The 25,350-nt window shown below is 42.7% G+C and overlaps 3 protein-coding genes across 5 annotated transcripts; 2 read left to right on the plus strand and 1 right to left on the minus strand.

Moving 5' to 3' along the window:
* The first annotated feature begins 229 nt into the window (after window positions 1-229).
* LOC135633381 (uncharacterized) lies at window positions 230-2,776 on the plus strand. The gene has a single exon (XM_065142763.1). It carries the CDS (start codon window positions 357-359, stop codon window positions 1,911-1,913), a length of 1,557 nt encoding a protein of 518 aa, XP_064998835.1. The 5' UTR covers window positions 230-356; the 3' UTR covers window positions 1,914-2,776.
* LOC135632588 (MFP1 attachment factor 1-like) lies at window positions 2,064-2,561 on the plus strand. The gene has a single exon (XM_065141201.1). It carries the CDS (start codon window positions 2,064-2,066, stop codon window positions 2,559-2,561), a length of 498 nt encoding a protein of 165 aa, XP_064997273.1.
* Window positions 2,777-4,587: 1,811 nt separating the features above from the next.
* Window positions 4,588-25,220, minus strand: LOC103979840 (formin-like protein 5). Of its 3 annotated transcripts, XM_009396055.3 has the most exons (18): window positions 24,909-25,220; window positions 23,494-24,197; window positions 23,202-23,423; window positions 21,452-23,121; window positions 21,222-21,345; window positions 20,052-20,123; window positions 19,135-19,233; window positions 18,992-19,033; window positions 17,610-17,690; window positions 17,482-17,532; window positions 17,326-17,407; window positions 15,828-15,922; window positions 14,921-14,992; window positions 14,724-14,840; window positions 12,830-12,898; window positions 12,660-12,726; window positions 5,315-5,457; window positions 4,588-5,223 (listed from the first exon to the last, which is right to left on the minus strand). In XM_009396055.3, exons 1-18 carry the CDS (start codon window positions 24,979-24,981, stop codon window positions 5,134-5,136), a joined length of 3,873 nt encoding a protein of 1,290 aa, XP_009394330.2. In that variant the 5' UTR covers window positions 24,982-25,220; the 3' UTR covers window positions 4,588-5,133. The 3 variants fall into 3 exon arrangements, 2 of the variants coding, with proteins under 2 accessions (XP_009394330.2, XP_064996939.1); XM_065140867.1 differs by lacking the exon at window positions 4,588-5,223 and having other exon boundaries at window positions 5,341-5,473; XR_010494685.1 differs by lacking the exons at window positions 12,660-12,726; window positions 12,830-12,898.
* Between the last annotated feature and the right edge of the window lie 130 nt (window positions 25,221-25,350).

The raw sequence follows: 25,350 nt of genomic DNA on the forward strand, positions 1-25,350 counted from the left end.
AACAGAAAACCATGGCTTCATGCTCTGGATTTCGAGAATTCTGCATGCGGTACATACGACTTCTGCTTTCATCTTGAGTGCCTGCAGTTGATTAGAGAAGGAAATGTAGCGGTCCGCACACAGAAGAATTGCTTGACCGGTCAAAGCACGCTACGTTATCGCAATGTGTCTTATGCTTATACGTCGATGATCCAATCCCACGGACCGCCGTTCGTGTCAGTCTGTGGGTCGTAAAGCTACGTCAACTGTTAGGTTGTGCCTTTAATTGCGTCGACGCATCCCTCCCCCTGCAACATCGGACGCCCACGGAGAAGCTTAGACGGCACCAGTCTCACTTCCGTAAGCGTAGAGGAGCCATGGAGGACGTGTGGTCTTGGGTCGCCGCTCTCCCTGAGCCATCGCGATGGCCTTCCGCCCCTCCGTCTCTTGTTCTTGCGTCAGCCGACGAAAAGACGATCTGCCTCGCAGCCGACCGCACCGCCGGCTCCGGCGCGGAGACCCTCCTCACCTTCTCCATCACAGTCCACGGTTTCCATCCCTCCAACACCTCTCGTGCCCTATGGCTGTCGGATCCCGTATCCCCTTCATCCCCTCGTATCCCTCTCCTCCTCCAGCTCCTCCGTGAGACTATCTCCATGTCTCCCTCTTCTTTCTCGTTGTCTGCGATAAAGTTCGACCAGGAATCCGTTTCGGGTGCCCTCGGTGGTGACGAGCAGACTGCATCTTTCTTCTCCCTCGTTTTCTTCCTCCGGCTTTTCTGGACTTGCGCCACTGAAGCTCCTGCCGACGCCGGCTTCCTGTTCTTCCGAGCTCTTGACTCCCCCCTCGAGCAAGCCCTCGGCTGCCGGATCGCTCTACGTGGCGTCCTCCTTTCCCTCGGGCCGGACGTCGAGGAGCGCTTCATGCGCTCCCTCGGCTACATGCTCACCAAGTGGTGCATCCTCCGCGAGCTTCAGGACGGCGACCCCAGAGGCCTTCTCCCGGTCGGCTGCTGCCCCTCCTACGCCGCAGAGAGGCACGGGCTTTGGGTCCTGAAGGGCTTCGCTCCGGTGCCGGCCATGGCCCGATTTGGTTCCAGCGGCTCGACCGGCAGCCCGAACCTGGAGCCGAAGGACTCCGTGCTGCGCTACACCTTGGCCCACCAGCAGCTCGAAGCCGTGGTGCAATTAGAGTCCAGGGTCTGCATGCGGGACCCGCGGTTTATCCGGGTGAGCGTGCGTGTCGACAGTGTACGGCTCAACGTGGTCCGGCTCCGGTTCGGGAGGCGAAAAGACGTGGATGACGGCGTCCTGGAGGCCGAACGGCACTTCCCGTCGCGGGCCCGGGTGTGGGTGGGGCCGGAACTGGGGTCGAGCTACGCCACCGGCCCGAGCCTGGGCCGGTCGAGTGGGAACCCGGAGCAGGAGGTGGAGGCGATGCGTACGGTGAAGGGGCGGTTCGGGGAAGGGAAGGCGGCCGGCGTGAAGGCGACGGCACGCACGGCGACGAGGGCGCGGGGGCGCAGCTGGCTGTGGGAGCAGGAGGCGGAGGGCGGCGCGGGCGTGTTCGATGGGGTGCTCCACGACGGCGCCACGGGGGCGGAGGTGGCGGCGTCGAGGCCAGAAATCGGCGCGGGCGGCGGCGAAGCGGACCGGAGGGCAGGGATGAGGCTGAGGTACAGCGGGTCGGGGAGGGCGTTCAGCAAGGCGGGCGGGGTGGTGGTGGCAGGGGACGAGCTGCCGGAGACGATAGAGTGGAGGGTGGGAAGGGAGATGGAGGGGAGGGTGGTGAGGTGGAGACTCGGGGTCCGCGTGTGGGTGAGTTACTTCGCCAATGAGGTGAAGACGGGCTACTGCGAGACGAGGAGCGTGGAGTGGCGGGAGGAGGTGGACTTGGCTTTGGTCGCAGGAACAAGTGAGCTCGCAGCAAGATGACTTTGGAGGGAATGCATTTGGGTTTAGAAGCGGTCGGCTCAAAAATAAAGATCGCAAGGCCGGCCCATTGGAAGCGGTCCGTCCCCGAAGAGGGCCTTTAAATAACCGTCGGCCCTTTCCAGTTACAACAGAAATCCCAAGAAGGCCACAATGGTGAGAGATGGCGAAGTGGCCAAGTCCATCGAGGCAGGCGATGAACTCGATCCCACTTCGGCGGCGTCGGCCGGTCTTCTCGACGTCTCCCTCAACATGTGGCCGCCGTCGCAGGAGTCGCGGGACGCCGTGATCCAGCGCCTGGTCGAGACCCTTTCCTCCCCCTCCGTCCTCACCAAGTGCTACGGCGTCGTCTCCGTCGAGGAGGCTTCCTCCATTGCTCTCATCATCGAGCAGGAGGCCTTCGCCGCCGCCAATTGCGACGGCGTCTGTTCCTTCTCAGACTACGGCTACGGGCTGGAGATCCTCCAGATCTACACCAGGGAGATCGGGAAGCGCATGATCGAGTTCAGCAAGTCGAGTGCCCCGCCTGACTCACCTGCGCCCATCGTCGTGGTCGCTGCCGACGATTTTGTTTCGATCATGGTAGATTCCGACTCCACCACCGATGGCGATAGGGAGGTATACTCGTCCACTGAATCCGAGTCTTCTTGATTTCAGCCTCGGATCACTAATCCGTTGGTAACTTCGCTTGTTTGAATTCTCTGAATCATGCATCTGTCATCTGTTTGCTGCAATGTTGGACAGCGTAGATATAGTGCTAATCGCATGAGACTTGTTGTTCAGACGTATACATAAGAGTAGTTCTGGAGTTTTAATCCGTTTGCTGCTGCTTTCAGTTCATCCAATATCGTGCTGTCCTTTTTTCTTTTTCCTCTTTAACTTTCGATGCGTGAATGCAGATTCTTGCGGGACTCCTCCTGTTTTATGTTTATTCTACTAAAATATGGATAGATTTAGTTTCCCTTGATGATGATCGGAAGGGGAGAAAAAGTGATGGTATGAGAGAGTCATGGAAATCATAGAAGAGGAACCGAGCAATGCTTAAGGAGATGAGAGAAGAGTGTACTTGCATTCCAAGATTAGTTGGCGAGTTGTCGAGTATTGAGATTAGTTGCTCAGGCTCAGGCATCTCTTGGGCTTGGCCCAAAATTATGTTTATACCTTCAAGGTCTTGATTGCTCTGTTTCTTTATGACCAATCTGGAACAGAATTTGGGGATTAAAGATTTATGATATGACATGCAAGGAAAATAAGGGAAGGATAGTATTAGGAAAATTAGTTGGAGAGGTGACATGCTTTGAGATCACAGGTTTTGGGCTGTGCTTTGGGTGCAGGCCAGGCCTGCAATCCCATTTGTATCTTCACTCAGCTGGGCAGAGGCTTGAGTGTTATCTTCTTTCAGTTTATGGCAGATTTTTAAGGGAAATGGGGCCTTAAAGATCTGTGAAATGAGATTGAAGGAAAATAATTTGCAATAGAGAATTTTGGTCTTAAAGTACTAATACTTTATTTTTGTAATAATTAGCAGTTAAACTTTGTTTTTGTCTGAGCCTCCTTTAATGATAGGTTTACAGAACTTTCAATAACACAATGTTTTAGCTGCTATCTTACAGTTTTCAGATATATGTCCCACATGAGCTTAACTCTTATGGGCTCACCCAAAGTGGACAATTTCTGGTGAACCCTTAAACCAATGATACTTATCAATTGGTATTAAAAGGAGGGCTCACAAAAACTTAACTCCTTAGGGGTCACTTATAAGAACATTTAACTTTATATTGGTTGAGGAGTATGAAAACTAAGAGATAGGTCACTTATAAGAACATTTAATTTTATATTGGTTGAGGAGTATGAAAACTAAGAGATAAACACGAGGGCGAAAGGATGATGCATGTTCAGGACATGACCGACCGTGAAGAAGATAAGGTCGACAAAGGAAGACCAAACATGGTAAAGGTAAAAGGGGAATACCAAAGAGATAAAATACAACCAAAGGTAGGAAGAGCTGAGGCCAATTGGTCTATTGATCGAATTAATTCATCAAATTTTAAAAATAATATTATTTAGATTAAGAGGGTAAAGCTAATATTTATAAAAAAAAAAATCTTAATTAATTCTAAAAAAAAAAACATATTCACTTACAGAAGATTGCCGATTCAAAGAGTTATCTGAAATCAATATTTTTTAAAGACATATTCCTACAAAAGAGTTAGATAAATTCTTTGAAAATGAGAATGTCAACAAGTTACTGGGATTAAAATTGATCCCAAAGTCTCTTCACCACTTATTTTTACAAAAAAGAAACAGATAAAGATATTTTCACAAGGCATCAAGAGGCCTTTTTCAGTATTGAAATTTTAGGATCAGTCTCCAACAACAAAAAGAAAAGGGAAAAGAAATAACAGAAAGAACGGACTCACTTAATATCAATACATTGTTAGCATAAAAACACATGTTAACACACTCAAAAGTGAAGGAAGAAAATGTTGACATGACTTAAAACATCCCACATTCTACAGGACTTCATTGTATGTAATTTTCGTCCGTTCTGAGAAAACAAACATACAGCTTTTTGTATACCGATCAGCTGACAGCTGCCATCAGAAATATGTATCAATCCTCATCATCAAGGTTTACAAAGAGAAGATAGATACAACATACAGATTCACAGACGTCATAATCGGGAAAATTGGGCTCCATTAGGGCCGATGGTATTAGAATTAGGCTCAATACAAATCTTAACCTACAGATTACTTCTCACACGTAATTTACAATTTCTGAAATCTAGCCGTACCAAGCTGCTGCAAATAAGAAAAATGGCAAGAATAAGAAACGAAAAAAGAGATCAAATGGATACTAGAGGGGTTAGTTCTGTACAAGAATTAGATCACATAATTTGGTCATGCTTGACTGGCCACAGCATATTGATCAATCTGACCTCTAGTATCCAAGTTCACCTGTTGGAGACTATAGCTCTGTACAAGAATTAGATCACAAAGAAGCTGAGCAGCTCGTGCATGTCATGGAGGTGGTCACTATTGAGTGTCCCTGTACCATGACTCCAGTATTATGCTTGAACTGGGGCCTATCGTGCTTGAACCAGTGCCTAGATTCAGCGCTGTCTGTCTCCCCAGTTGGTCGGGGACCTTGCACGTTGTAATGGCACACAGATCCCCCAGGCAGGCAGTAGATAATATGTAAGCCGGCGTTAGGCAAGTACAGGTCATCTAATGTCTTTTTCACGTCTGTATGTAGACTTAGTCTTCTGCTTCGTTTCCTGCAACTGCTGGCTCAAGCTTCTTTCCTTCAAATCCTGTTGACAAATATTTGGTAGAAGAGTAAGCAAATATAATGGATTCACTAGGAAACACGGAATTAGCAAACTTTAGTGGTCAGGCACTAACATTTTTACTGTTTGACAATGATGATTTCGGCTTCTCCATCTCTCTCCCCTTTTGGGCTTTCTTCTTCTCAAGTTCAGCTTGCTGGCAATTCTCCTGATGTGCTCGCTTGAACATCAAAATGAAGTTCAAAAGTGTAGAGAGAACTGCATTAACAATCATCTGTAGATCATTTTAACTGGAGAACAAATTTTACACACATCAAGGACTTGATTAACAAGTGAATATATTAGTTTGTGAATGGACTTAATTAACAAAGGTGAGATGGCACACAAGATGATACTGCAATAGTACAAAAACAAATCAGACCGCTTCTTGACAGATAATATACAAGGTTGAGGAGAGCTGATAGCTGCACACACACCATAGTTTGGAAAGAAGAGATTAAGCATGCCAAATCAGTATCGACCATAAAAATTGTGACACTATATATATATACATATATATATACATATACATACATATATACATATACATACATATATATATATATATATATATATATATATATATACATATATATATAATCATTCCCCTAAACTGGAAGCTCATGGATATTCTCACTACCTTCAACTCTTATTTGACTGCTATGTTATCCTTTCAAACCCAACATTTAATCAAAAAAACCATTATGATCAAGGTTATCAGGCACACTATTTTGTTTATTCTCCATTCTTAACATAAAAGTTCAGTTGCAGACTCTATCTACTCGTTCTCAGAGTCTAAGAAGTTGATTTTATGCCCTGTTAGAGCAGCTTATACATGACATTTTACCGATAAATCACAAACTTCTTTGATAACTTCATCATATTGTGAGTTTACTCTTGTTTTGTTCTTGTGAAAGTGTATAGTTCTGAAATAACAATCCACTTCTGTTGTCACATGTAATTTATCACTCTGATACAATCAAATTGTTCATTCTTATTTTTCTACTTCAAAGAAAGAGTAGCATATACTATGGTGTCCTTTTTCATCCTTGTTTTACATACTATGGTGTCCATATACGATCAACTTTATCGTTGGTCAAATTTCATCCTTGTTTTTCTACTTCAAAGAAAGAGTAGCATATACTATGTTTTGGACGATATATCTGATAAATCATAAATATCAAATCTAGGATAAATTCCCTGGAAAAATTCTTCATTTTGGGCTTTTCCGTAAAGGTGTCCTTTTTCTTTTTCTCCTGACAATGTCCCCCTTTCCCTCATTTTGGACTTTTCCCTGGAGGTATCCCTTTTCGTTTTTTTCCTAACAGTGCTCCGTTCCCTTAGTCTCCAAAATCCTTGACAGGATATCCATGACAGTTCCAGCATTTTTCCTATGGACCAAGGTCAATTGATCCAAGGATTTGGACCAAATGTCACTATTCCTATAGACCAATCCAATCCTCATTTTGGGTTTAACATCAAAAATAATATTCTTCCTCTTCACATATTCAACCGAGCAACCCATCTCTTCTCCTCCCCTTCTCCTAAAACATCTCCACTCTTCCACCTTCTCATGAAATATGCAAGTCTTCTCCACCTTTTAAAGTTCTTCCTCATTTTGTGTTTCTACTTATAATGGTCTCTCTTTGTATAACATTATACTTTGATTCATCATAAGTTTTGTATATTAAGTATGTATGTAATGAAGAAAATCAGAACAAGTATATAACTATCCAATTACAGTATTTTTCAACACCCTCAGTATCCTTTTTAAGAAACAAAAGACTATAATCATATTTTAAATATTGTAACCACATTTTAAAAATAACATTTTATAACTTGAAATGTTTGTGTAAACTCCTCACTGTAAATTATGTTCATATGAATTAGAATTCTAAATTTAGTATATCTTGAGTTTGTATATATAGAAAATAAATTTGTGACTACTTATTTATAACATTTACAGTGTTGACACTGTAGTAGTTACAAAAACACTATAACTGATTTCTTATCCTTTAAATCCCCTTGGACCGTTCATGTGGAATATCTCATTAGACCCTTCTTCAAACCTCATAAAAATCTTATTAAAAAAGAAATAGAAAATGATAAAAAACTATTACACTTACACAAGAAAGTGGAAGAAAGAGATGTCTTAGGAGAAGGGGGAGAGGAGATGGGTTGCTTGATTGAATCTGAGAAAGAGGAGGAAGACCATTGTTTTTGGTGTTAAACAAAATGAGGATTGAACTGGTCCATAAGAACAGTGACAATCAGTCCAAATCCTTGGACCGGTTCATCAGTTCATATAAGGGGCTTTTCTAGGGAATTCACCCTAGAATTCTAGTAAAAGCCCAAAATAAGGGACTTCTCGTAGGAATTCACCCTTATATCTATAGATATATATTCAACATACCATAAATCTTATCTTATTAGAAACACCTTTGAGAACTAGGAACCATATATTTATAAGGGAAAATGCTAATTACTTGCAAAATCACTTACAAGCAGACAGCAGGAATTGGAACATCTTGCTATAGATGCGTCAATCATATCTCCCTCTTTGCCATAATCATGATTGATAGCTCGCTAATAATTTTCAATTAGAAACCAAATCATTTTCTTGAATATAGGGCAAAACATGGAGTATGACTCAGCTTTAATGAAGACTGGACAAGACTTTTGTAATTGCCTGTCAATTTGATGTCAACTCTTTATAACCATCATATCCAAAATAAGTTTATTAAGGGTGGATCTTGCCCATAATTCCTAGGTACTACCGTACTAGTAAGTGGCAAAAAACATCTACTACATTAATTAACCATATTGTGGTTTATTCCACTAAGGCAAACTAAAGTTCAGTCCCTATTCAGCATACAACAATCCTCCTTATCCATCAGTAATTGCCAATCTGAGCATGAATCAAGTTGCAGATTGCCCCTTTTCAGAGAGTTCAGTCTGAATTAAATTTTTTTAACACTGACGTCACACACAACTTGCCCACCCAGGCCACTGTCTACAGCTTGTCGCCCGTCTTCTACCCCTATTTCCTCTTCTATTCTTCTCCTCTCTTTCTCCTCTTCCTCCCATCTCCCTCTGGTACCGATACCTGCATACTGTGTCTCGGGATGCTAGCATGGACTGAACTGGTACTGGTCCAGCCATGGACCAGCAAGGGTCCTGATAGAGGTAAAAAAACTGATTTAACATAACACCCCGGATTTGACGTAATACACCCCCACGTCGGACACCTTGCGCGGCACACTGCCCGAGGAGACAAGCATTGACGCCGACTCGACGTGCACCGACGTCACTAGCCCTCAGCCAACCACCTCAGCTTTGACCCTGTGCGCTCGGCCGAGGCACGGGAGCACACCGACCGAGGCTCGCCCATACCCTGCGGCAGCCCGATTCTCCACGCGACCCCAGTGGCCATGTCAGACGCCACGTGAGGTATTGTCCTGCCCCTGCAAGCGGGCACGTCAGGTAACATCAAAGCTCATCTATAAATACCCCCGAGTTCTAAACGAACAGGGGGGAGACATGCTGAACACGCTGGAGAACACTTCTGCTTCTCTTCCTCCAAACCCCTCTCCACATCTTTCTCTGACTTGATCGTTGGAGGGGTCGGGCCGAGCTTCCGACCCGACCTATGTGCAGGAACGAAGGCGAGGTGGTCTCTTCCTGGCGCTGCTGCGGAGCTGCCGACCCGATCTACCGCCCCGAACGATCGATCCCGAACCACGGTGCTCGGCCGCCAGGAGACCCCGAGGGATTACTCCCGAGATCCCCGACATCCGGACCCCATAACCGAGCCGCGTCGGCCCCGAGGCCACGGCTTAAAAAGTTACTTACCGTAACAGATTGGCGCTAGAAGGAGGGCCCCGAATGTCGAGGGATCCTCAGGTTGATCCTGACAACCTCCCCGCGACCCCTGAACGCGGCTGGCGTTCAGTGGACAATCCAGATCTGTCTCCGCCCGAGGGCGCTCCGAACGTCCCCTCGCCGGTGTCGTCCGAGGCCTTTCACGACCTCGCTCGTCAAGTCCGAACTCTGACGGATATGGTGCAAACCATCATCCCGCTCGTCTCCCAACCGTCACCCCCGCTTATGACTCAGCCGCTACGGCAACGAGAGCCGCCCGCTTGGGCCCACATGACGCTTCCGGAGTCTTCCGCTCCCCCTCGGGCCAGACCGACCCCACTCGAGGATCCAGCGAGGACAAACCCGAACGGTCGACTGGAGCCCGAGGTGCTGTCTCCGGAATCAACGGACTCCCTGCGAGCCCAGCTGTGTCTTCTTAGTCAGCGGCTCAACGAACTAGAGAAGGAGCTTCGCAACTCAGAGGGAGAGCCCGGGGTGGACACACACCGAGGATCTCCGTTCGCACCAGAGATACTAGATCACGTCGTCCCCTCGAACTTTCAGCGGATCATGTCACCACTTTCCGTACCCAACTAGCGCTGCATGGAACGTCTGACGCTTTAATGTGCAGGGCGTTTCCCACAACCCTGAGGGGTCCAACCCGCACGTGGTACGCCGGCCTGAAGACCGGAACAATCAGTTCCTTCGGCCAGCTCGCCAAGGACTTCGAGCTCCACTTCGCAGCCCATGCCCGGCCGACTAGCGCTCCACTTCGCAGCTCCTCGGCTCCACTTTCCGTACCCAACTAGCGCTCCACTTCGCAGCTCCTCGGCTCTTCGGCTTTACGCCACCCGAGACCACGCCTGCGCGGCCCCAGCCCGCCTGCGCCGTGTTCCTTGGCCCCATGTTCCCGAGACAGACTTGCGCGACCTGCCCGCCTGCGTCGTGCTCCTTGGCACCATGTTCCCGAGGCAGACCTGCGCGGTCACCCCGCCTGCGCTGTGCCCTCGGCCCTCGGCTTTACGCCTCCCGAGATCACACCTGCGCGATCACCCTGCCTGCGTTGTGCTCGTCGGCCCCCGGCTCCCGGAACACACATGCGCGGTCACCCCGCCTCCGTTGTGCTCCTCGGCCCTCGGCTTTACGCCTCCCGAGATCACACCTGCGCGGTCACCCCGCCTGCGTTGTGCTCCTCGGCCCTCGGCCTTGCGCTGCTTGAGAGGCGTTCACGCTAGTGATTTAAAAAGCGCTAGGCGCCAAAAGGCGCCAAGGTCCACAAACGCCCGAGGCGCTAGGCGCTCGCCCGAGCGAAGCGAGACGCTAAAATATAAAAATATATAATATAATTAATAATTTCAAATAAATAAAAATTAACAACATTAAAATCAAAATAATATATTATTAATCTATTAACAAAAAATTAATCATCGAGGAAGCAGCGGCGAGCGGCGGCAGCAACAGTGGCGAGCGGCGGCAACAGCAGCGGCGAGCGACGGCAGCGACAACGGGAAAGGGAAAAGGAGCGGAAGGCACGAGCAGCGAGAGGGCTCGCGGGAGGCGCGAGCAGCGGGAGGGCTCGAGGGAGGCGCGAGCAGCGGGAAGGCTTGCGGGAGGGCTCGCAGGAGGCGCGAGCAGCGAGAGGGCTCGCGGGAGGCGCGAGCAGCGAGAGGGCTCGAGGGAGGCGCGAGCAGCGGGAGGGCTCGAGAGAGGCGCGAGCAACGGGAAGGCTCGCGGGAGGCGCGAGCAGCGAGAGGGCTCGCGGGAGGCGCGAGCAGCGACAGCTGCGAGCAGCGGTAGCAGGAGCAGGAGCGACGAGCAGCGAGATCGCGATCGGGATCGGGATCGGCAGCGGTAGCGGCGGCAGGTTAGGGTTGGGTAAGGGTTAGGGTTGGGGGTATATCGGTTTAGTTGGTTCGATTGAACCAACTAACAACCGAACCAGACCTAAAAATCTGGTTCGGTCGCCTGGTTTAACCCAGGCGCTCGCCCGAAGCGCCCGACGCCTGGGCTCGGGCGAGCGCCTAGGCGGCGCCTCTTTGAAGTGAGGCGCCTGGACGTGAAGCGAGGCGCTCGGGCCTCGCCTCGCCTCGCCCGAGCGCCTAGGCGAGCGCCCGAGCGCCTATTGAAATCACTGGACTTCACGCGACCGACCCGTCTGCGGCACGCCCCTCAGACCCGCATGAATAAGCCCGCTTGAAGCAGGAAGCCATGCATCGGACTCCCCACATGCAAAACCGACGCATAGCTCCTTTCGGGTGGGGCATATGATAGGGGTAAAAAAACTGATTTAACATAACACCCCGGATTTGACGTAATACACCCCCACGTCGGACACCCTGCGCGGCACACTGCCCGAGGAGACAAGCATTGACGCCGACTCGACGTGCGCCGACGTCACCAGCCCTCAGCCAACCACCTCAGCTTTGACCCTGTGCGCTCGGCCGAGGCACGGGAGCACATCGACCGAGGCTCGCCCATACCCTGCGGCAGCTCGGTTCTCCACGCGACCCTAGTGGCCATGTCAGACGCCACGTGAGGTATTGTCCTGCCCCTACAAGCGGGCACGTCAGGTAACATCAAAGCTCATCTATAAATACCCCCGAGTTTTAAACGAACAAGGGGGAGACACGCTGAACACGCTGGAGAACACTTCTGCTTCTCTTCCTCCAAACCCCTCTCCACATCTTTCTCTGACTTGATCGTTGGAGGGGTCGGGCCGAGCTTCCGACCCGACCTGTGTGCAGGAACGAAGGCGAGGTGGTCTCTTCCTGGCGCTGCTGCGGAGCTGCCGACCCGATCTACCGCCCCGAACGACCGATCCCGAACCACGGTGCTCGGCCGCCAGGAGACCCCGAGGGACGTCTCCCGAGATCCCCGACATCCGGACCCCAGAACCGAGCCGCGTCGGCCCCGAGGCCACGGCTTAAAAAGTTACTTACCGTAACAGGTCCGGTTATTGAAATAAGGAATCTATTCCATGATCCTCGTAATAGAAGCAACAATTCTAAATTTCCCAAGACATGAGAGAGTAAATGAGAAAACAGAATGACAACACTACTTTGTGAGGATCAAGTTACATCTTAAAAAGGCATGAACAAGCCAAATAGCCAATGGGAAAGTAACATTTACAAATGATCCAATAGAAAGACAACTGTTGAGTTCAGATTGTTTCCAATTTCAAGAAAAAACATTACCACTAATCACCACTAGATTATCAGTTAAACATAAAGTCAGAATGATCACTAAATGAACTACATATTCAAGGAATAGCAATGCTCAATTTTGTTATTTCAATCAGAGAGATGCAGTATAGGCAATTACACAATTTTTGCAAGACCTACCATCACAAGCATAATAGAAGGGTAAAATATGCTTTTTAATAGATCTAAAAGAACTGCTGATAGCAATTTGATAAAGAAATCTAAGTTTCTAATCTTTGTATGGCCTAAGTATGCATCAGAAGGTATAATGAACATAAATCATGAAAATGGGTGTTGATGGTTTAAAAAGAATTGAAGCCTTCATTTAACAAGACTTATCCAATAAAGAAGCTACTAGACCTTGTTCAAGTGGACATTTTGCAGGATTTTCACCAAAATATAGTACAAGAGCATCTGCATTTCTACCCTGTCAACACTCAAAATATGTAAGGAAGATGTGTGATACGTAACATGGTAGACATAAAAAATCAGTGATATATGTTCTTATGAGTGACTAGCAGGCAGCCCACCACTGATGTATATAATGTTGTTAGTGACCGCACTTCAGCTTCAGCAACAACAACAAACTCCTTCAAGGTCTAAACAATAAAAAGGGCAATGAGTTAATAAAAATTTGATGCACATGAAAATCTGGTCCAATCAGGGAAAAAGAAGAGAAATAAACAACCTTCACATATCAGACTCTGAGTTAATAGGACTTATCACAGCATCACATATATAGCATATATTGAGCTGGATATGTAAAAAATAAAATATAATCAGCTGTTTAAAATAAGCTAAAAATATGAACAAGGAGTGTGATGTATGACATGCCACATAAGCGACAGTGACGTGATGATGAGTACTAAATAATGTATTGTACTAAATAATGTATTGTTAACACATTACATAGAATGCAATGATAATGGATTAAATTTCAAGCCAAGAATAACAAAAAAATATTTCAACTACTAGGCTACATAGGACGTTTTCTGCTTTCTACTATCAAGTGTCATATCGTTGAGGCAAAAAAAGGACTTTTTTTTGCATTACAACTCTATCAAGGGCGACATCCTTCCTTCAAGGAAAAAAATATACACCATGCATTCTGCTACCGATCAACTTTCTGCTCTTCATCTCCCTTGGGACTTCTATTTCAAATTAACCAAGTATTGCACAGTAGACTTTGTGTATGGTTGAACAGCTATAACAAGCATATGCTTTTTCCACATCCCTCAATACCAATAGCTTATCAAACCACATCTGATGTCCGAGCTTAGCATCTTTCTCAAATCATTGACCAGTAGTAGTCAAACAGGGCTCTGCATCTCACCAAAAGTTACAGCTGTTGCACTGGATAGCTATATCATTGAAGATGCCAGAAATGGTAGAACCTTCTTTTTTATAAGTTTGTTTTTTGGCATTTCTGTTCCTTCCTTTTCACTATATTTTGGCCAAACCAATTAGCCCATTCTTCAATAAGCACATAGTCAGAAATCACATTCTCCTCCCACTACTTGAGAGCTCATGATCTCATATGTTGTCACCCATGTATCTTTAGTGGTGCAAGGTGATCCTTACTAGTTTTCATAGGATTCCATATGCCCCATGCTACTCCAGTAAGATCTAATCATTCTTAAAAAGCACATTGTCAGAAATGACATTCTTCTTACAGTGTTCAAGAGCTCATGGTCTCATATTCCCCGCATTGAGTTTTTTTTCACCTTTCGCTCAGAGTATATTCACTATTGTCTCAAGGAGTATTTAGCCTTACAAGGTGATCCTTACTAATTTACTATTTGTCATCATTTCCCTCATCTACATGTGTTTGACTTGCCAACATGCATGTATAAATGGATTTTTTTTAAGTAGGAAAAAAAATCCAGAAAAATCCAGATCACAGACTGAAAACCTTTGCATTCTAAGAATAAACAGCAAAGTAACAGTAACTTGCTCTGACTGTTCAATCCTCGTTTAGTAGCATCACATTTTTCCACTTCTCCAACCTATCCTTCTGGATCACAAATCATCCATATATATAGTAACACAAAATCTTTTTCTTGTCAAGTGGAGATATACCAGTTCATCTGCTTCATTGATAATGGGAAATTTTGACTGCCTGTCTATATAAGCATCTAAAGCATAATCAATATGCCCAATGTGCTCAAGTAAATGGAAATATTTTTCAGATGGCAATGACAAAACAATACATGATTAGAGCATGTTATGCAAAAAGACATGTGCAATGTAGATGCATCTAAGCGTTCACATAATTTCCATAATTAAAAAGAAAACTAAAAAAACTTATTTGCAAGCAAAATTGTGAAAAGGGCAGTAGGAATTCAACATTTAAATGCCCACGAACAATTTGAAAAAATCTACAACAACTAAATATTTAAAAAGACAACTTGAATGATGGCATACTTTGCAGAAAATTTCTGAGGCGGGGCCATCATTTTCAGATGCTTTCAGCTCCACTTCAACCTTCCTTAAACCCTTGACAATGGCTTGCATTTCTTCAGCCAAGGATTTTAATTGTATCTGTATATGGAAACTTGTAGGTAAATCTATCACTTGCATGCTGTAGTATAACCAACAATAATAGCAAAACAAAGTAAAACCTTTGATGTAGCTTCCAAGCTAATAAGATCCTCATGAAAATCCAGAAGATGTGGAGATCTCGAAGCAAGCGACTGATTTCATGCCAAAATGTTTATAAGATTAATAGATGAAACAATATATCGAAGAAAAAAGGAGAGGAAAATTGACAGTATAAAGAACTCCATTTTGACATGATGAATCTATGATTACAAATTAAACAACATTCAAAAGTTTTGGCCAAGTTTGCTATTAATCCTATATGTTTGCATATATCATTTACTCTTTTTATATTTATAGAATCATGATTCACTGACCGACAAACCAAGCCAGGGAAAACCTATTTTGCAGTTGAAGCATCTTAATTGAATCAGCAGCCATAATAATTTGTATGTTGGGTTGTCCAGATCATGGTTCGCATTATCGGTCCATACTGGTGTATCGACCAGCTGTCGGTACGGTATGTACCAAGCCATTCGAGGGAAAACCTACCTTGTAGTTAAAGTATCTTAATCGAATCAGCAGCCATAATATATTTGTATGTTGGGGAATATTACTTGTGCAGGACTCCAGATAATAGAAAGTAACAATAGCTGGGTCTTCCATTTGTGAAGATAACCTAGACTGTGAATCTATTTTAACATATTTAACAAAAGCCCTGCACTATCAATGCAGAGGTAAATGTTACAATATAGACACATTTTCGTAAGCAGAAAATTTGTTGAACAATATGAAAAAGGACAGCTTTATGTCAAGTTAAAACCAAGTTATGAACAGTAAATGGGGTATCTTTGATAGAATTGCAAGCATGTCTAATCAACAAAATGCAAGTACATTGCTCATATGTAGCATTTTCAGCCAAAAATTTAGAAAATTCACTATGAAATTGAAATAACATGGACAACATTAAAGATATCAAATGTATCATACCTTGCACAAATAGTGCATAAGAGTCATCTTGTTATTAGTAGCACGAGTATCAGAAAGTTTAAGAAGACTGTCCAAATGGAAACCAATAGCTGAGCCTGCAAGTTTAATCAAATTGTTGTTTTAAATGAAGGTAAATTAGAAAATCAGAGCCTACCGAATGCCCCTAATAACATGAGATTCCTGTCAGTGTAGGGTCTGAGGGTCAGGTACGCATAGCCTTACCTCCACATCTGATGGCTATTGTCATGATTTTGACCAAGTTCCTAGAGTAATATAATTGACAAAACTCACTATAGCATTATTTTCATAACTCCGAGTACAATTAATGCACTAATAAATGGTCAGAAAAGATATTATTTCTTCCCTATTGTTCTATAGAAACCAAAACATAAGTGCATCTAGGAGAATTTCTGAATTGAGCTGCTTCCTGGCCCAATGTGTGGCAGATTCTGAACTAAACCATTAGCGTCAAGTATCCAACAGAAGTTTGGACGAAGTCAAACCACTTTTCAAACAGCCGATATAGGTCAGAAGCTTGGACTAAGTCATAGCAAAATCTATCACTATGGGAGGGTGTTGAGTGAAAACACAACCCTGCAAGAGTTGATCCCTTGAAACAATGCTGTGATTTTTGTCTCACATCCTAATTGACAAAATCATGTACCATAAGCACCACTAATTTCACTTGAACTGTAGGACTTGACTTAGTTTTCCTCATAAGCTAGATGATATTGTTCATACTTCATATTTAACTGGTCCTGAAATTTGCCGTAAGTGCCACATTTGTTTTCCTATTATGCATATTTCCTAGGATTGTTGACTGCATATTCCCTTCCTATATTAACATGCCCATAGCTCAATAATATAAATATGAACTAAATTGCTTCTCTTACATATTCATCATATATAATTTTATATTGAGCTGCTTAAAATGTTTCAGACATATTACTCATATGCTCATTTCATTTGCAACACTAACATCTATTAGGTTGTTTCTTCAACATGTTAAGTATGCTTTTTTTTTATGGAATTAGTCAGGCCAAACAACAACCATAATTTCAAAATTATTTAAACAACTAACCCTGCTTGGTTTGGATTATGTATCTGTACATCGAAAGGGAAATGTGTTTTTCATCTTGACAGGCTAAAGCCATTTGCTTGAAGCTACATTTATCCAATATTTGTTGGTGTTCCTGACATTCCCATGTATAACCCATTACGCTACATTTATGAAGCATTTGGTGGTGTCCATGGCATTTCCATGTACAACCTATTATATAAATCGCAATGATTTTTGACAATTTTGCTCATTGGACAAATAAAGAACAAACAAAAATATAAAAAATTAAATAAAGAACAAAAAAAATTAACAAACAAAACAATTTTGTTAGTGATTACAGATTTGACTACTTTTAATTGAACAAAGTCTAGCATATCTTATCACCCACATGTATGTGAGAAACAAAGACCTTTCAGTGTATGTGAAAATTGGAATTACCTCTTGCAGTTCCTTGATTTATGGTATTGCCAAGGAAAAGAATTTTCTTCATGATTTCCTTCAGTTTGATAGAATTGCGAATCTAACAAGCCAATTGTCATGAATATAAATGTCATAATTAAAAAAATAGGAAGGGAAGACAGAGTATTCACACACCTGTTCACAAGCAGAGTCTATACTCCTCAAACTCTTTTTAAGATCAGAAACCTGGGAAAAGGTGGGACAGTAGATCCTAATCCATCATGTTCTCTTATAAACAAAAACAGAATAGACATGAGTACAACCTGAGAGCCAAACTGAATCTTGAAAGAAAAAACCCTTAATTTAGATTCCACCCGTTGAACTTTCATCAGCTCCAAGAAAAACTGCACCATTTAAATGTCAAATGAAAATTTTCTTTTAATATAATAAGCAAAGACAGATTCAAAGCAAAGAATGAGAATGACCATGAAACAGAGAAACAATATCATTATATAGACATGAATAACATTTTTTTTGTGCGAAGGGTAAGTGACGAAAGTGAGATTCAGACTTAGGACTTCGCGATAAACCATCAAAACCTTTACCAACTAAGCTAGCTGACACCTTCAATAACATATCATTATATAGACATGAAACAGAGAAACAGTAAAGGACCTCTAAGAAAGAAACAGTTTAAAATCCATAGCTTCAGGCAAAGTAAGATATTTATACAAACTGCTTAAAAGGAGAATTCCATTCTAGCTGCATCTTGGATAAGAAAGTGGCAGAAGTCTGGTTCAATTTGTGATTGGTGTGAAGCAAGAATGAAACAGAAAACCACATTTTCCTATCGTGTATCCTTGTGAGAAAGGTTTGGCAAAGCTCTTATAATCTCTTCTAATGACCTCTACCCCCTAAAGCTACAGAAAGCATAACAAAAATTGAAGATTTACAAAGCTTAATACTACTTAGAGATGAACTAGGAGAAAGGAGTCTAAAGATACGAATGGAAAGATGCAACTTGAAATAGCTTGTTAAAAGTTAAAACTAGGGGAGCAACCATAGAAAATGTTCAAGGAAGACTAACATATAGCAGCACATGTTAAAATAAGTCAAAACCATAGAAGCTTATTCAAGTTATGCCCAGAAAGAAGCCAAAGGTAACTCTGATGACAAGGGCATCTCACACATGATTAAAAAACTTGAACATGAATCTAAAACAAAAGCATATCTAAGTGGATCAAGAATAGGACAAAATTTGGACAATAATTATATAGAACACTGTGGTCTGATTGGAAACCAGTTGATATGATAAAGTCATGCTTTGTGCTATAACGAATCTATAATTAGACTTTAATATTTAAATTGGGTTGACCACCCATTAGAGATCTCTGAACTTCTGGAATCCTGTAAAAAGATTTTTTCTTAATTTAGAGTGAGAGATTAAAGTGGAATAGCATGGGATTCCATATTCATTGATATATGGGCACAACTTTAGTTCATAATTGGGTCTATAATCATCTGGCGTAAGTAAACATCAGGCGCATGTAAAACTTTAATTATTTAAGAAACTTATAATTAGTCAACTGGCATGTAAATACTAACACCATAAGTTCTCTTGTTTTTCTACCTAGCAAAACCATGAAAATTAATTTCAGATATATAGTCCAAGGAAGTCTCAAGGACAAGCAGTTGAGTACTTTACCTGCTCACACTTCCCGAGTTTTTCCTTGTCACCGGTATATCCCTATAAATCAAAACCAGAAAAAATATATATACGAACCTCAATGGAAAGGGGAAGCGACTGAAGTCAAGACAAGTGTGATCATCAACAATTCTAACATGTACCTTGAGAAGATCCATTTCCTCTTTGGTTGGACAAAACTTAATGAGATTTTCCACTTGGTCAACATCCAAAATAGAGTCATCCAATGCTAAAGCAGCACTCTGAGGTATCAGATATATCATTAGAGCCACTTCCGCCTTCAAGAATACAACTAATATTTTGAATTTTAGAGTTTAGCTTGTTCATGCTATCAGTGTCTAGCTGATGAGCAGTCATGGTAAAAGAGAATAGCTCAATTTTTACATAAGCATGTAAGGATGGATGACATATGCCTGCATAAAATGTGCATATTGTCTGTTTAGGTGATTATACATGAACATATTAGTATAATTGTAGAATCTATGTTTAGTTTTCTGTAGATACTGAGAAACAATTTACAAAAAGTACATTAATGTGAGCTACAATCTACTGTGATAGACACAAAGCAAAGTCTCTGCTTTCAGTTTGCCACTAGTTTGCTGCCTAGTTGTAAGAGATGCTTGCTATTATAGTTCAATTTCTACTAAAATAGATTAATTTTTCTCAGGAGACCATTAAAAGCTTCAAAATCTGCAATACTCAACACTATCTTTTAACCTATAATATCCTAGGCCATCTTCTCACTTTTACCACAAGACTAAAAAGTAAGAACATAATTCTGCAACATAATAATTGCAAAAAGCAGATACATTCATGTTATACCAAAGATGCACACCAAAGCACATTCACGTTTAGTATGATCAACAGCCAAAACACAATTAAAAACCCAGTGTACACATTATTTAGGTTGTTGCCTACAATGCATAATATCTCTTCTGTAGTCAGAAGTAGCGGACAGAGAAAGAATGGTGCATCATGAATTCTGTATCAACAATTCATACAAAGGCAAAATAAAGGGATATAACCAATAAACATAACGCACCACTACAGTCAAACTTACCATCAAGTCAGGAAGTGGCATCTTGATCTTCGTCAGCATGATTTCAGTGTTATTGGCACGTCTTAATGCAATCTATAAACAAAATTAAAATTAAAAGAGCTTGTTAATTAAAATCTATACAGAAGAAACAATGTCTGCATTCAGCCACAAGTTAAGCCATGAATCATTAAAAGAACTCAAGAAATGTCATCATCCTTATTTATCAAAGCCAATTCTTTTATTCATAAAGAGAGAAAATGTAGTAAAGGAAGGAAGAAATCTTTTACTTAAAATCAAGGTCTATAACCAAAAACTATCTAGCTGTCTAATTTGCTAATAATAACACGGTAGAGTTACAAAATTTATGCAACGGTGGCAGGAAGAGAGGAAGAAAAGCAGTAGGGAGCATGCCACTGATGCTTCTCCAGTTGGAAAGGAAAGGATAAGAGGATGGGAGAATAGAAGGAAGATAAGGAGTCGAGCACACTTGAATCCCACTGACTTTCCGCTGCTGCCCTGCTGCTTCAGTCTTATTCACATTGTTAAGTCAGTCACACTGCTGCATGCAAGGAAAAATGCTTCACTTTGCCTTCACATGTGGGTTCCTTTTGTTCCTTTGCTCTAAGAGAGAGAGAGAGAGAGAGAGAGAGAGAGAGAGAGAGAGAGAGCTTCATTGGATTTGAATCTCATAAGTCATATGGATCCTTTCCAATACTACTATTTGATAAGAAGATAGAGAAGAAGAGAACAAAAAAAGAGAAGAAGCAAGGAAAGAAGAGAAAGAAGAAAAAGAATACAAGAGAAAAAAATATATATTTTCAACAATAGCATTAAAAATGGTTAATCTTATTTCGGTTTAAAATTATTTTTTGAATATAACGAAATTTTTTTATAAATTACAGCTAAAGTTTACATAAATATCATCTTTCTAGAGGTCTCATGTTCGGGCTCATTGCATAAATATCATCTTTCTCAAACTGTTTTCTTTCTCCAGTTGGTTCCTTCCCAATTTTCAAGTTTCTCTCATATGCCCCCTAGGGAATTATCCTTCTTTTTGTGTGTACGCATAGACTGAAGAGCATTATCATGGACAATGACATATAAGTTAAACAATCTAAAACAACTATAATGAACAGTGAAAACTTCCATTTCTCAAAGTAATATTTTTAGATTTAGATATCAAGGACTTACTAGATGAACTTTATCTGATTGTGATCCAAGAGATTTACGACGCCCCTCTTTAGAGCTATCACCTGTTTTAGGAACCATAGCAGAGAAGAGGCTCTCAAGTTCTGACACATCAAAATCAGAAGCACTGCAAGTAAAAGGCTACACAAAATGAGGAAGAACATCCAAAACTAAAAGCAACACTTGTAAAGAAGAATGTTACTAGAAAAGTGAAAATTAAGCACTTGTATAACCTCAAAGCATCACCAGATCTTTGCAATTCATCCCATAAGCTTCCTTCAACAGCTAATGTTACTTTCACCCAGTGCAGCGGCTTCAATGATAACCTACGGGATGTCAAATTTGCTGAATTTACACCCATAGAACGTGAGAGTCCACGGCCTCTTCCCCCATTTGGCAATAACCCTCTAGCATTAGATAGAGAACTAGATGGAGGAGGCGGCGGAGCTCCTGGTGCCCTAGGTGGGGCTGGAGGAGGTGCACGTGCTCCAGGAGGTGGTGGTGGTGGAGGAGCACTACCACGTTGACCTGGAGGAGGGGGTGGAGGTGGGGCAGGTTTCTCTGAGGTGGTATGCAAAGACATTTCTAGAGCCTGCTTATACTCACCATTTCCTAACTTCTGATTAAAACTCTTGGTATCTGTCTTATTTCGAGCAACACCTTCGTCTGGCTCTCTTTTGTACTTGAATTTAATTTCTCTTAATGTATGCTGGTTTTCTTGATTGTGATCATTCTCAAGCTGAGTTGTCCTGGAATTAATATTCTCTGGATTGACTTTTGATTCAAATTTTCCTAATTTGTTATTGGCTTCTTTTGTCGGAATCGAGATTTCTGCCTTGCAACTCATGTTGCATGAGGTCATTGTCTTTTCAGAAACCAGGTCGCATGCATCTTGCTCAATGTTGCAGGGTTCAACTATATTCTTCCCTTCAACATCAAGTGTAATGATATCCTTGACCTCATGTTTAAAGTTGCTGAGTTCTACTATATTCTTCCCCTCACAAGTAACTGTGCAATCCAAAAATATCGAATTTTCACTAATAATCTTATCATCACTACTGACAGCAATAGTTGAAAATTTAGTCATTCTGTCTTCTGCCACAGTTGGAGAACTCAACATACTTTCACTATGATGTTCAACTTTATCTTGATAGGTGCTAGAATCAATCTCTTTTTCAAGATTATGTTTCTCCGGACTAGGAATTTCATCAACAGCATTGGGTCTCCTCTCGATAATGTTTTCTGAGCCATTATTAGAGTCATTGTTTTCCCATATGCTTTCGTTTGTCTCTGCAGTTTCTAAATCAATTAAATTCTCTGTCATAATCACCAAACCCATTCCATTGTCAGTCTCCTGCTTAACATTGTTACTCTTTATTAATTTTTGTTTTTCATCCATTGAAGTAACAGTGTTCTGTCGCAATGTGCTGCTTTCTATCATACTCTTCTCTTCAATCTGAACCATAGATTCTGAAGTCACTGATTTCTCTGTCACAAGTTCACCATCATGCTTACATTTGCCAAAGCCAGAACTAGTCTCAGCTGGACCAGGTATACTGCAGGTTTCTACCATGATACATTTGCTAACCGTATCTGTTAACAGTTGGGAAGCCCTTGTCTCTGAATCCTCTTCAGCTTTGCTTGTCTCAAAACTACTCCTTGCTTCATTAGTCGAACTGTAGATTTCTGAATTGGGATTCCCACCATCAACAGAAGTTCCATTTCGAAATGTAGTACCTTTAGGATCTCGATTTGCATTATGCGAGTAGGAGTTGGTAAATATCTCTTCAGCCTCAAAAAAGTCTTCTGCCTCTGTGAAAGCACCTTCTGTTTCATCACCATCTTCAACCAATGTATCTGTGCTTGAGTCAGATTCAAAAGAATCGAAGTCCGAAAATATTACCTGGTTCACGCATAACATATACTTAAAATCGAATCCTACCAGGAACAAATAGACAAACTAGGAAAAAAATAGGCACCTACATCAGCTTTGAAATCCCTCGAAAACTGATCCTTGGCATTCCATACAACATCGATCTCCTCACGAGACAGCATCAGAATGCTAGAGTGGACAAAGGCTGTATTGAACATAATCCTGAACATTATCTCCTCATGTTCCAGATCTTTATCCATATGGATGCATTCAACAACTACATCTCCTTGAACACGACATCGAGTTTTTAACTTTACTGGTGTAGCCTCTGCCTGCAGTGACAGTCCAACACTTAGTAAACTTGAAGGACAATTTCATTTAGATGAAAGAACTATGCATTACCTGTTTGTAGTGCCGAACATGCTTCTTTGTCTTAGATGTTGAGAAAAGAATCTTTGAACTCCTACTATTGGGAGCCAATGGGTCTTGACCATAAATGCGAACCATTGGCCTGCAACCTCCTTCCCCATCAAAATTAGGTACGATCCTAAGAATCAAGCATTCCAATGTGAAGGATATATCCTTTGGAGGCCATTCTGGTGCATTTCCCCGTCTTGATATGTACTGAAGATATCTCAGGTGCGAAGGTTGTGGGTTCAAAGGAGACAAGAGATGGTGTAGCTCTTTAGGGGCTTGTTTATTCACCATTTCAAGAGTCTTTTGCTCACCAGTATACTGTTTTCTGTAAAGGAGTAAACCAGCAAGCATGAAGGCAAGTACAGGCCAACATCCTCTCTCACAGTGCATCAGCAACACATTATGTTGCCCTTCCATTGACAGCCAGCTCACACTAGACTTCAAAAAGTGGTGGATCATCTCCAATGGAAGCAAAGGACACCCTTCATACTGTAAGGGATAGTCCATGACCGTCATATCAGACTCGGTCAAAATGTCTGAGATTTGGCTCCTTTTATCTCCTTCTTTGAAATTAAATACCATGAAGGAGGCATCTGGGAAATAATCATGCAGTTGGGTGACTATGCCATCCATGTAGTCCTTGTAATCATTTTCCCCAAGAGTTTCTGCTGAGAAGCAGCAGTCGAACACTGCAACAAAAAGAACAGTAAGACATTTTGAATTTTGAACTTTCTGAAAGCGAATTATAGCAAGACCAAAAAGAATTTAGAACGTCATAGGCATAGCAAATCAGGACAAAACTATAAAACTCGAGAAGAAATCTAATACTAATTAGAAATTTAGTTTTGGGTTTAAATTTTCAATTGATTGGCAGCATTATGTTTCCTAAGATCAAACAATAAGTTCCAATAATTTATATAACCTCCAGAGCCCTTGAAAGGCCAAAAGGTGCAGCACATTTCTATTAGTTTGATAAGAGTCAACTATCTGCGAGAACTTGTCAATTTGTGCAGCAAAGAAATAGAAAAGGAACGTCACTTCCTGAATGTCAGAGAATATCAACAACAGTCAAGAACCGACCCGCCTATCTTAACCTCAAATGTGAAGCAAAACCAGCAGAATTCCTCAAATTACCACTCAAGAGTCCATCAAGCCGAAAAACCTCATTAATTCCGAGAGATGAATTATGCTCTTCGCGCAAGGAAGGGAGGAAGTACTATAGAGTCGTTCCGAGATATCAACAACATTCAAGTACTATCTTAACCTCAACTGTGAAGCAAAACCGACAGAATTCCACAAATTACCACTCAATAAACCATCAACCGGCGAAACCTCACTGATGCCCGAGAGACGAATTATGCTCTTAGGTCAAGCGAGAGAGAGAGAGAGAGAGAGAGTACCATAGACTCGTTCCGAAATTTCCAGCAGCCGATCCGGCGGCTTACGGTAGAAGAGCCTCCTGAACAACGCCATCCGCCGGCGGCTCCACCGGCGGCCGACGCCGCTGCCCCGGTGGAATCCAAACCCGACTTCTCGACCGACGAAAGATCAATACGAACGCCCACTCCACCACGCCGCGACGGGAAACCCGGTCGCGGCCACAAGCCGCCCGCCGATCGAGCAGCTCCCCGAGGGCGAGATCCTGGTCGGTATCGGTCGACCGCAAGGCTTCGACCTCTACAAGCGAGAGAGAGAGAGAGAGAAAGGGAGGGAGGGAGGGAAGAGGGGGAGGACAAAGAATAATTAGAAACACATTTGGTTGCCCCTTTTGTTACCGTTTGGGAGAGGAACGAAGCTGCAGTAAAAGCATTGGGACAGGCTCGGGTTCCGTTGGCAGGAGTA

This window comes from Musa acuminata, chromosome BXJ3-3 (assembly GCF_036884655.1).
Source record: "Musa acuminata AAA Group cultivar baxijiao chromosome BXJ3-3, Cavendish_Baxijiao_AAA, whole genome shotgun sequence".
Classification (NCBI taxonomy): domain Eukaryota; kingdom Viridiplantae; phylum Streptophyta; class Magnoliopsida; order Zingiberales; family Musaceae; genus Musa; species Musa acuminata.

What these genes read in the sequence shown, in the direction of transcription:
- LOC135633381 (XM_065142763.1), top strand. Translation starts at nt 357, where the DNA reads ATGGAGGACGTGTGGTCTTGGGTCGCCGCTCTCCCTGAGCCATCGCGA.
- LOC135632588 (XM_065141201.1), top strand. Translation starts at nt 2,064, where the DNA reads ATGGTGAGAGATGGCGAAGTGGCCAAGTCCATCGAGGCAGGCGATGAA.
- LOC103979840 (XM_009396055.3), bottom strand. Translation starts at nt 24,981, where the DNA reads ATGGCGTTGTTCAGGAGGCTCTTCTACCGTAAGCCGCCGGATCGGCTG. An exon ending in TGCCACTTCCTGACTTGATG is followed by an intron (nt 19,234 to 20,051) that starts GTAAGTTTGACT and finishes CTGATACCTCAG; the next exon opens with AGTGCTGCTTTAGCATTGGA. An exon ending in AGGAAATGGATCTTCTCAAG is followed by an intron (nt 19,034 to 19,134) that starts GTACATGTTAGA and finishes TTTGATTTATAG; the next exon opens with GGATATACCGGTGACAAGGA.